At 39.5% G+C, this 12044-nt stretch overlaps 1 protein-coding gene across 14 annotated transcripts in view; it reads left to right on the top strand.

Annotated features, from left to right (window-relative positions):
- NCOR1 (nuclear receptor corepressor 1) overlaps positions 1–12044 on the top strand; it is a 186426-nt gene that overhangs the window by 141748 nt on the left and 32634 nt on the right. For 12 of the 14 annotated variants that reach the window (XR_002517843.2, XM_021928193.2, XM_021928192.2 and 9 more), the window contains 7 exons: positions 1006–1089; positions 1566–1822; positions 2706–3066; positions 5047–5274; positions 7503–7712; positions 8195–8344; positions 9029–9154. Coding sequence is in view for 13 of the 14 variants with exons in the window: in XM_021928193.2 (XP_021783885.2) it covers positions 1006–1089; positions 1566–1822; positions 2706–3066; positions 5047–5274; positions 7503–7712; positions 8195–8344; positions 9029–9154 (1416 nt within the window). In the remaining variant the exon portion in view is untranslated. The remainder of the gene's footprint in view (positions 1–1005; positions 1090–1565; positions 1823–2705; positions 3067–5046; positions 5275–7502; positions 7713–8194; positions 8345–9028; positions 9155–12044) is intronic. The other 2 variants (XM_021928189.2, XM_021928185.2) reach the window with 1 other exon arrangement.

Here is a 12044-nt window from a genome sequence, read left to right as displayed (position 1 = left end):
TGGCACATAACAATGGAAGGAGGTAAAAATTAAGCATAATTGGTCATAGGTTACTATTAGAATGTTCATATTTGAATGCTCTTACAATTTCCAGATTATTCCTGTTTCAGCTAAGTGAGTTAAAAAAGGTAAAATTTGTTATGAGAACTTCTTTTTGAATTGTGAGATGGATAAAGTGGTGTAATGGGTAGAGTCATGAATTTAAATTTCAGTTTCACCCTTCCCTGGTGAATTCCTCTGAGCCTGTTTCTTCCTCTGTAAATTAAGGGATCGTACCTAACACTGTGTGAGGGTTGGAGGCAGGCGTCTGAACTGGTGCTGCTCATGTGATATGCCTTCAGTACACGATCAGTAGGATTTTGTTTTGTTAATGGCCCACTTTGTTTAAATGTTAACCTGCCTCAACCAATTTTAAGCTAGATGAAATACTAAAAGCAGGGTAAGTCCTGTGTAATTCTCTAAGAGCTGTATTTTTCTCTGTTAAACACACACACACACTTTCACTGTAAATGTGTATGGTTATTTCTAACCCTTGATTTATATTTATCAGCAACAATAATGTGAAACTTCTTAGGAGGTTATTTACAACTCTTTCGTTTCAATTTGCATGTTGCATTTAATACATTTTCCCTATTTTTATGGTATCTGTATTTCCCGTTTTCCCTTTATCGCAAGTATATTTCAAAACTAAGCAATGGTTTCCAATCCTATATCTTCTTTCTTCTTGATAAAGAAGTGTTGGGATTTTAGATTTAACTTTGAAGGTATCTTTCCTTTTTAACCTTTCATTAGATGCCTTTGGTGGCCATTTTTTATTTAGGAAAATATTTACAAAGGACTGTGTGATGTCATATTAGCTACTTCTGGATAGTTCACAAACTTAAATTGACATTCCTTCCTTCATAGAGCATTTATCAAAAACATATACTTTAAGAACAGCATTCAGTATATGTGAGTTGACATATACGTTATGTTGAATAATTGATTGCTTTCTTGTTTTGGAAGGGCTGATATGCCGAGCATTACCCAGGGGGAGTCCTCATTCTGACCTCAAAGAAAGGACTGTATTGTCTGGCTCCATAATGCAGGGTAAACTTTCTGCTTGTTTTGCATTTTTATTTATAATTGCCTTCCTGGCAAAACAGTTTGACATTAATTTACAGTGTATTTCTGCTTTTCAAGATATTTTCCCTTTTGAAATATTAAAGTCTTGGTTATTACTTTTCTGCCTCTAAGCTACATAATTTATTGGAAGATGATAGTTGCTTAGTCTTTTAATATAGAGATATCTTTATTATGCAAGAACCATTCTGTGACTATTATGAATGATGCATTAATATTATATCTTGAGCAACCCTAAAGAAATGATTGATGAATACTGATTAGAGGATCTACTGTAAATAGAAAATTAATTAGAAATTACAAGATGTCAAGGCATTATTTTAAATTATGTTAAAATATGTGTAACAAAATTTACCATTTTAACCATTTTTAAATGCACAGTTCCGTGGCATTGTTGTGCAACCATCAGCTTTATTTTAATGTTTCCTGAACTCTTTTTCAAGGGACACCAAGGGCAACAACTGAAAGCTTTGAAGATGGCCTGAAATATCCCAAACAAATTAAAAGGGAAAGTCCTCCCATACGAGCGTTTGAGGGCGCCATTACCAAAGGAAAACCATACGATGGCATCACCACCATCAAAGAAATGGGGCGCTCCATTCATGAGATTCCAAGGCAAGATATTTTAACTCAGGAAAGTCGGAAAACTCCAGAAGTGGTCCAGAGCACAAGGCCGATAATTGAGGGTTCCATTTCCCAGGTAACTAAGTTTTGGCTCTTTTTGTCAGTAACTGATATTTATGGAACATTTTTAAAAGTGTGACTTAATAATTATAAGTGGTTCTTACGATGTCAGACCTCCTGGAAGTACACGTGAAAGTTTCCTGTACCTTTTTTTTTTTTTTTTTTTTTGGCTCTGTGGACCAGGCTGGAGTGCAGTGGTATGATCACAGCTCACTATAGCCTTAACCTCCTGGGCTCAAGCAGTCCTCCCACCTCAGCCTTCCAAGTAGCTAGGACTACAGGCATGTACCACCACACCCAGAATTTTTGTAGAGACAGGGCTTTGCCATGTTGCCAAGGCTGGTCTTGAACTCCTGAACTCAAGTGATCTGCCCACCTCAGCATCTCAAAGTGTGGGATCACAGGTGTGAGTCACCACACTTGGCCTTTGTGTAATGGCACTATCTCGGCTCACTGCAACCTCTCCTTCCCGGGTTCAAGCGATTCTCCTGCCCCAGCCTCCCGGGTTGCTGAGATTATAGGTGCCCACCATCACGCCCGGCTAATTTTGTATTTTTAGTAGAGATGGGGTTTCTCCATGTTGGTCAGGCTGGTCTCGAACTCCCGACCTCAGGTGATATGCCCGCTTCAGCCTCCCAAAGTGCTGGGATTATAGGTGTGAGCCATGGCGCCTGGCCTTGCGTACTTCTTATCATCAAGTTTTCTTGTGTCCATAGCATGAAGTGTGGAATGTGGGAAAGTATGCAGCTTGGGATCAGTGGGGTTGTGATTGAGATGTCCAGCAGACAAAAAAAAGGTTACCACAGTGAACTGTAACTGCCATGGGCCAGACGTAGACCTGAGATAGAAAAGTAGCCAGATGACTTTGCCACCTGTAATGTTTGTTTCTTTCCCTTTAGGGCACACCAATAAAGTTTGACAACAACTCAGGTCAATCTGCCATCAAACACAATGTCAAATCCTTAATCACGGGGCCTAGCAAACTATCCCGTGGAATGCCTCCGCTGGAAATTGTGCCAGAGAACATAAAAGTGGTAGAACGGGGAAAATATGAGGATGTGAAAGCAGGCGAACCCGTGCGTTCCCGGCACACGTCAGTGGTAAGCTCTGGCCCCTCCGTTCTTAGGTCCACACTGCATGAAGCTCCCAAAGCACAACTGAGCCCTGGGATTTACGATGACACCAGTGCACGGAGGACCCCTGTGAGTTATCAAAACACCATGTCCAGAGGCTCACCCATGATGAACAGAACTTCTGATGGTATGTTACTTTTGTTGCTTGGTCTGATCCTTTTTATTGCATTAAAAAAACAAAACAAAACAAAAAAACCTTTGTCAAGTAGTAAATATCAAATTGTTAGCTTTAGAGTATCCCAAGATCTGCAGGTCATGCTTGATTCTAGGAGTATGGAAGGCTACTAATTTAAAAGTAGGCATAATTTAAGTAAAATACCTAATATTTAAATCAAGTGCAGATTACGGCACAGTCCAGAAATGCTGTAGAGTAAGTATATTTTTAGAGTGGATTTTCAGCCAATTGCATAAGGTTTTCTGGAAGTCAGTTTTCACATTGTTCCTTCAGTGGCAGTGTGGTGTGAAAGCTGAAAGTAGCCTCTGGAACAAGACTGCATAAGCTTGAATTAACATTCTTACTGCATAAACTCAGATGAGTTACTTAGCTTTTTTTGTAGCTTAGTTTCCTGATCTGTAAAATCATAATGTAACATTAAGACCTACCTCTCTGGATTATTATGAAGATCAAATAAGGTAGTACATGTAAAGAACTTAGAAGGGTGCTGAGTATTTACGAAGGGCTCGATAAATGTGAATTAAACTGTTGGTGTTACTGTCGTTATCATTGTTATCACTATAACCCCATGCTGCTGGCAGCTACATCAGTTGAGAAGTGATTTTTACCAAGTGGTCCCTGAATCAACCTGAGGCCCTTAAAAATGCATCCACCTATCATTTTTTATTATAATACAAATTTATTGGTGGCTCACATGCTACATCCTGGGCTGGGCACTGCGAGCTGTAGAAGAGTGTTTTGGCGGATGTGAGAGGCGTAGCACAGAGTGAGGAGAAGGGGAAGTCCTTGTTAGGGATAAAGGGGTGAGTCCAAATGCTTGTAGCTTTAGTTCTTACGGAGAGTTGCCCTGCAGAGGGAAGGGCACTACATGTTTGAGCACAATGGGACTTGGAAGGGGATGTGACAAACCAGTGTGATTTCTTTCTTTGGGCAGGCAGATTTGTTTGTGGTAAAGTTTATAGTATCAAAATATTAGTATTTAGGTGTAATGGTTACACAACCATCATGCATTGTACTTAATGCCACTGTGAATTGTACCCTTTAAAATGGCTAAAATTGTAAATTTTATGTTATGTATATTTCACCACAGTTAAAAAAATTGAGGGTGGCTGGGTGCGGTGGCTCACACCTGTAATCCGAGCACTTTGGGAGGCCATGGTAAAACCCCGTCTTTACTAAAAATACAAAAAAAATTAGCCTGGCATGGTGGCATGCTCCTGTAGTCCCAGTTACTCGGGAGGCTGAGGCAGGAGAATTGCTTGAACCCAGGAGGTAGAGACTGCAGTGAGCCGAGATCACGCCACTGCACTACAGCCTGGGCGACAGAGCGAGACTCCATCTCAAAAAAAAAAAAAAAAATTGAGGGTGATGGCTAGTAAGTGTTCGAATATATAGTTATTGGTGGGACAGTCTGAACACTCTGAATAACATAATTTAAAAGAGGAGAGGCTGGAGTAGGGAGGAGATAGATGTTGGTGAAGTAATGAGAAAGTCATTGTGGAAGAACAGAGCAAGGAAAAAATTAGTGAAATTTGTGATTAATGAGTAGTAAGGAAGTTGCATAACACAGGCAATGAGAAAACTGAAGTTTACTACATGTGGGGACAAAAGAATTTAGAATGTTAAAGTCATACAAAAAACAATCATTCATAATGAGATTTAAAGAAGAGTATTGAATTTTCTTTTTAATGTTACATAAGGTGGCAAAATACTGGTGCTGTGATCCAAAAGGTGACAGTACTCTCCAAATCTCAAGTTTCTACTAGTTGTTTCCATTTTCATATTTTGCAATATTGAATGTTAAATGTTGAGGGGAAAGAGAAGATCCAAATACATGAATATAGTCTGTATTTGAATGGTTGAGAAATGGACAAATATTATCATACTTTGCAAGTTTCTTAAGAACTTGTGGCATTGGCTCTTTTTTTCCAGTTACAATTTCTTCTAACAAGTCTACCAATCATGAAAGGAAATCGACACTGACCCCTACGCAGAGGGAAAGTATCCCAGCGAAGTCTCCAGTGCCTGGGGTGGACCCTGTCGTGAGCCACAGTCCGTTTGATCCCCATCACAGAGGCAGCGCTGCAGGAGAGGTTTATCGGAGCCACCTGCCCACGCACTTGGATCCAGCCATGCCTTTTCACAGGGCTTTGGATCCTGGTAAACATGAAATATAGTGATAATTTATGGCAAATAAATATGCCACCTGTATGCCTTTTCAGCTTTCTGTTGTTGTATAATACAGTACAATTGCAAGTACCATTAATGTACAGCTCAGTGAATTTTCACAAACTAAATTCCCCCATGTTACCAGCACCCAGATCAAGAAATAAAATCTTATCAGCACCCAGTAAAGAACTAAAAATAATAGTATATGAAAAGCTCTCTTATGGCACTTGGTGAAGCTAATTGAAAATGTGGGTTAATGTGAATAATTATTTTAAAATGACAGGGGCATACCTTAAACGTGTTAACTTACAGCATAGATGTTCATTTACCAGTACTCTGATCTAAGGCCAAGGCTTTTTCAAAAACGATTGATTAAAGCTTACTGTCTTATATAAAAGAAATTCACATTTCCAGGTGTTTCTTTTTTTAAGTAAAGCTAGAATTTCCAAGTAAAGACACTTCCAAGCAATCTAAATACAGAATCCTTCTAGATTTTTTTCCAGCCTTTTAAAGTTGTCTGGTCCGCACCTGATTCAACTTCTGTATCAAGTCTTTCCAAAGCTATTAACTTAGTTTTCAGAGAAACCACTCTTCATTCTTCTTTGATTTACAAATTATGTCATTAAGGTACATAATTCTAGTAACAAGTACAGCTGGAAGAAACTTTAGAACACCACTGACGTTGGTAGACAGAATCTGATAGGTGCAGACATGTGCAGGTTTCTAGAGAGCAGTCTGTGCTGGGCAGAGGGCACTGTGTTTTACATAGGGAGGGGAGGGGAGCAGTCCCATTGGTTGGTACAGAGAGGCTCGGCTGGGCTGTTATAATCTGCAGGACCAGCGGCTGCACCTTGTCCTCCCAGGGTGCAGTCCTGCTCTTCCTTGCCGCTATTGGCTGAGCCCAGTCACACATGTGTTTTCTGCTCAGACCTCTTCTCTGGCCTAAACTCTTTGCTTTGCTCATTACTTATATCCTTCAGGTGCAAATTAGAACACAGAATACTTGTGCCTCACTTTGGTCCTTAGGGAAGAATTTTTCATTATCAGTATGCTAAATTTTAAAAGTAAGAATTCTAAGGGTTATTTACATTTCATAATAGCAAAGTACCTGTGGGAAATGTTTTATCTAAAAGCTGTGTAAGTGTCATCAAAGTATGTGTCATTTGACAACACTGTTTCAGAGGAGCCCAATACCTATTACTTAGGGCACTGTGTCCCAGATTGTGTCAGCTGACAGACTTACCTAGCTTCTAGATGAAGGGGAAGCAAATATTCCAGAAAACATGTTATTTGTTTTTCTAGGGAGAACATATACATATAAAATAGGTCACTCTGGTTCTCAGACAAAATGGAATGTTTCTAGTTTCTATTTAGTGTTTATCATAGTCTTCATTTTGTAATGGTTTCATTTGCTTGTTTTTGAGCCTGAGCTGGATTATAATGTTTCGAGGAGAGAGACATTATCTTCTACTTTTTACCACACCTTACGCCTTCCTCGTGTCATGTGTCTTGTGTCATTCTGTCACCTAGGGGTTGCGAAAAACTACAGCTTTTTAGCCAAATCCTGTTGCCTCTTGTGTTTGTAAATAAAGTTTTATTAGGACACAGCCACACCATTTATTCTTTTTTCCTGTAGCTCTTTTTGTGCTACAGTGTCAGAGTTGAGTAGCTGTGACAGATACGAAAAGGCCCACAAAGCCTAAAATATATTTACCATTTGGCCCTTTATGTCAAAAGTTTGCCAGTCTGCTCCAAACACATGGGCTAATTAAATGCTTATAGTCTATAATCATTTTCACCCCCTGGAGAGTAAAGTTACTGATTGCCATAAAGTGTTTTCGTATACATTTCTGTTGGTTATATTGGATGATCAGTACTGTAAAAACAATTCTGTTTTCAAACACAACTCTTGCAGATGGCAGGTAAAAATATAATAAAGTTACATGTCAAAGATTGAAAGTAAAAGTACTTGAGAAGTTTTTAGCTACTGTTATCCTTCCCCTTTTTCCATTACTTCTCAGACATTAGAATGAATTAGAAGTGATACTGCTAATATATCAAGGTCTAAAATAAATCCACCTTAATCCTTATAACTAAGTAAAAGTTCCATGTGCACTAGCTCAGCACATGATTTTTCTCTACTCTTTTGTAGATGGTGTTTAGCAAATGCATTTCAGCCAGGACAAAACTCAGTGCCTTTCTTTCATTCTCTCAATCAGCAGCGGCTGCTTACCTGTTTCAGAGACAGCTTTCACCAACTCCAGGTTACCCAAGTCAGTATCAGCTTTACGCAATGGAGAACACAAGACAGACAATCTTAAATGATTACATTACCTCACAACAGATGCAAGTGAACTTGCGTCCAGATGTGGCCAGAGGACTCTCCCCAAGAGAGCAGCCACTGGGTCTCCCATACCCAGCAACGAGAGGTGTGTGTCTTTGCATTTCAGAATTCATAGAATATTTATGTTTACCCAGTGTTTCTTAGGTACTCAATAAATACTTATTGAATGAATGATGGAAAGAAAGAAAGAAAAGAACACTGTATCCTTCTTCCCATAGACTTTTTAGCCCAGAGACATACATTGAGAGAAGGTGTTTTGGTGAATACTGAAATTTTGGTTTAGTTAAACCAAATCCTTGTGCTGAGTTTTTGTAATCCATGTTTTACAAATTTCTCTGTCTCTTTAATCTCCCCATACTTTGAGGTTACTAATATGAAGTACAGTCTTTAATATCCTTCTTGAGAGTTAAAGAATGTTTTAAAAAGTAATGATGATAGTAAACATTTCTATTTATATTATATACAAATTATCCTTGATTCACAGAGATAGACAAAATCCAAAAGTCATGTATGGTTCTGTACCTTTAGAATAACACTTAACATAAATTGTATTTGTCTTTTGGATAGGAATCATTGACCTGACCAATATGCCTCCAACAATTTTAGTGCCTCATCCAGGGGGAACAAGCACTCCTCCCATGGACAGAATCACTTATATTCCTGGTACGCAGATTACTTTCCCTCCCAGGCCATACAACTCTGCTTCCATGTCTCCAGGTAAGATTCTACAGTCACACACCTCTCTAACAGAACCATTGTGTTTATGTTTTTACAACACAGCCTTTTAAGGTATTTTGGGCAATTTTCCTTTCTTTGGTTTCTTGTTTTTCTTTTAACATTTAATAGTAGTTCTTATGTGCCAACTGTCACTAGATACCTTAGAAATGCCTTAAAAGCTTATGTTATGCTTCAGTTCTTATCCAGGACTCTTAATAAAACAAACTCCTTTTTCTCTTTTCTTGTCTTTTCTTTTTTTGTTTGTTTTGGAGACAGAGTCTGGCTCCGTTGCCCAGGCTGGAGCGCAGTGGTGTGATCTCAGCTCACTGCAACCTCCATCTCCCGGGTTCAAGAGATTCTCATGCCTCAGCCTCTGGAGTAGCTGGGATTACAGGTGTGCGCCACCACACCTGGCTAATTTTTTGTGTGTTTTTAGTAGAGACAGGGTCTCACTATGTTGCCCAGGCTGGTCTCAAACTCTTGGCCTCTGGTGATCCACCTGCCTTGGCCTCCTGAAGTACTGGGATTATAGGTGTGAGCCACTGCACCTGGCCAAAAGAAGCTTCTTATATCCTAAATTTGAAGCTTTGTGAAAAATTTTCAATCCCTTGGAATTTCAGAATTGTTTGATATACTCAGTCAGTTGATATTTTTATCTTTAAGCTGCAGGTTTATGTTTTACAGGACACCCAACACACCTTGCAGCTGCTGCAAGCGCCGAGAGGGAACGGGAACGGGAGCGGGAGCGGGAGAAGGAGCGGGAGCGGGAACGGATTGCTGCAGCCTCCTCCGACCTCTACCTGCGGCCAGGTCAGTGAAAGGCACTGCTCTTCCATTCTCTGGACACATCTTAGCAGTCTTGTACGCTGTGTTTAATGCTGCGCACAAAAATGTTTGATGCAAACCAAAATTCTAAGACATCGTTATTACAGGCCCCAAGTGAAAAACAGGTGAAAGTGCTGTAACAGCTGAGATGGTGGAAACATGGATTTTACACGGAAAAATGTTTTCATGATGAAGCTATCATTTGGTGCAAACAGTGGACTGCGGTTGGGCCTGAAGATACTGGTCACAGAGCTTTCAAGGCTGAAAGAACAGCCCTAGCAAAATCTCCTGGATATGAAGGTGTTTTTGAGCTTGAGTTTAGAGGAGGAATGGAAAATACAGTTAGCAGCTTGTGTAGCATCTTGAATTACAATGAAATGTTGTGTCCAGGAGGCAGGTGACATGATCAGAGGGACATTTACATACGAGTGGAATAGGTGGATTAAAACCCTGAAGGGTGGGTATGGCTGGTTCCAGAAGGCCAGTGAGACTATCAATAGTTCATATGCGTCCTAATGGTGGCCTGGAATACTTTACACTGGGAATGGCCAGAAAAGAACTGCTGGGAAGAATATCACTGTAGACTCAAAGGGACTTAACTAGATATGGGGAGTGAGAAAGAGACGAGGAACAAGATTAGTCTGCAATAAAGATAGAGCATGATGAGTGAAAGCAAAGATGTAATGATTTTAGACATCCAGGTTGAATATCCCAAATGCCTGGAACCAGGATTTTTTCAGATTTTGGAATATTGGCATTATGCCAGTTGGACATTGCTAATCCAAAAATAATGAAATTTGAAGTGCTCCAGTGACTGTTTACTTTGAGTGTCATGTCAGCTAAAAAGTTTTGGATATTGGAGCATTTCTGACTTGGATTTGGGATGCCCAGCCTCTCATGTGTCCATGGGGAATCTTTTTTATCCATGGTATACTTGCTCTTTTCAGTTCTTTTACTTAAATCAAATCATTGACCATGTGTGTATTGTCAGATACTCTGATCTGGTACTCAGAAGAAAAGACAGAGCTTGGAGATACTGATTTAGGAGTCACCTGCAAGAGCTGAAGCTCTGGCTTGAATGAGATTTCCAAGGGGCAAGAGTGTGAAAAGAAGTGTAGGTCAGTCTTTAGATATTACCAGGAGAGTTGATCTAGGTCGGGGCAAAAGGAAGCAGAGAGTTAGGTACAGAACCAAAGGGCACAGTGGCGGAAGGTTGTCACATTGATACTGTCATAGGAAACAAACCTTTGAAATCAATATGAATGGCAATATATGGAAGGAGCCCGAAAGATAGTCATCATATTTGATCCAGTAATATTTCTGAGGAGTTAAATAATTCAGTGGTTACAAAGCTCAAACACATTTAGCTATAACTGTGTCACCCAGAAGATCTTGTATAATCTATGTAAAGTAAGATTATCTATATACCTTTATCTGTGTACAATAAAAATCACTAAGAATTTGACTATAGGAAGTGCTTTAATGAATTGTAAGGCAGAACAGTAATATTGATTCCATGTTAATTACATAAAACACGGAAAATTGTTTAAGAAACCCTCATACAAATAATACATAACTTTGGTAGAGACTAGATTTTTAAAATGTTTGTGATCCTACTGATGAACAAAATTTATATTTAAGGCACAAAGATACCATTTCTCTGCATCAGACATGTAAGAAAGTTGATAAATATTGTGTTGGAGTTTCTGCAGAAACAGATACTCATGTTGGCAATGGCAGTGTAAATTGGTGTAGCCTCTGTGGAGATAGAAATTTTAAATACTCTTCCATCTAGTAATTCACATCTAGGAATATATATCCCATAGAAATACTTAGATAAGCTGGGCATGGTGGCTCATGCCTGTAATCCCAGCTACTCAGGAGGCTGAGGCAGGAGGATTGCTTGAGGCCGGGAATTCAAGACCAGCCTCAGCAGCATAGTGATACCCTGTCTCTAAAATATATATATATAAATTAGCCAGGAGCGGTGCTGTGCACGTGTAGTCCTAGCTACTCAGGAGGCTGAAGTGGGATGATCCCTTGAAGCCAGGAGTTTGAGGCTGCAGTGAGCTGTGGAGTGCCCTGGGTAACAGAGTGTGATGCTGTCTCTTAAAATTTTTTAAATTTAATTAAAAAATAAATATTCATATAAGCTGATGAATAGTTAGAAGGGAGAAAACTGCTGAGAAGCCTGGCTGAGGTGGTGGTGTGTGTGAGAAGAGTGGTGTGTGCTAAAACGGCTAGCTGTTATGAAGCCAGTGAGCAGGTTAGAAGGTTGGAGTGAGGACACAGAACAAGACGAGGTCGAGAGGAAAGTGATTGGGGAGGGATTTGAGAGTTCAAAATCCTCTGCGTGAAGTAGTTCTGACCAAGTCCAAGCTCTGACTTTGTTATGGGAGAGTTAGAGTTAAGTGAACAAAAACATACCAAATATTGTAGAAGTGTAATTGTGGGAGCCAAGTTTTATGTGGGAGGATAATGTGAATGATTTCATTTCAAAAGAGAGCTTGCTGAGAGAAAGAGTCACCTGTGAAGGGGACAGTGAAGAAATGAAGCAGGGCAAACTGTGGTTGAATGAAACAGTCTCAAACCCTAGTGTAGCAGTGGTATATTATTTTCATTATGATGCTTAGAAAGTTGTGCCTGATTAGATTTTGGAAATCATGTACAGACTGGAGTTTGAGGAAGAATCTGAAAGATGAACTTATATGATTTGTAGTAGTACTTCTTGTTGGTGCTGTTTTATTTCTGGGATCAAGATTGAAATTTATCAGAGAAATGGAAATGACAGTAAATGATGGCTGACGTTTTGTTTCAAGTTACTGCTGCGGTTTTATTGCATCTTTATTTGGAAACTTTTAGAACATATTTCTGG

The sequence above is a fragment of the Papio anubis genome, chromosome 17 (assembly GCF_008728515.1).
Source record: "Papio anubis isolate 15944 chromosome 17, Panubis1.0, whole genome shotgun sequence".
NCBI lineage: Eukaryota > Metazoa > Chordata > Mammalia > Primates > Cercopithecidae > Papio > Papio anubis.
The sequence above is the reverse complement of the archived record's forward strand: the minus strand, read 5'-3'. Positions and strand labels throughout refer to the sequence as shown.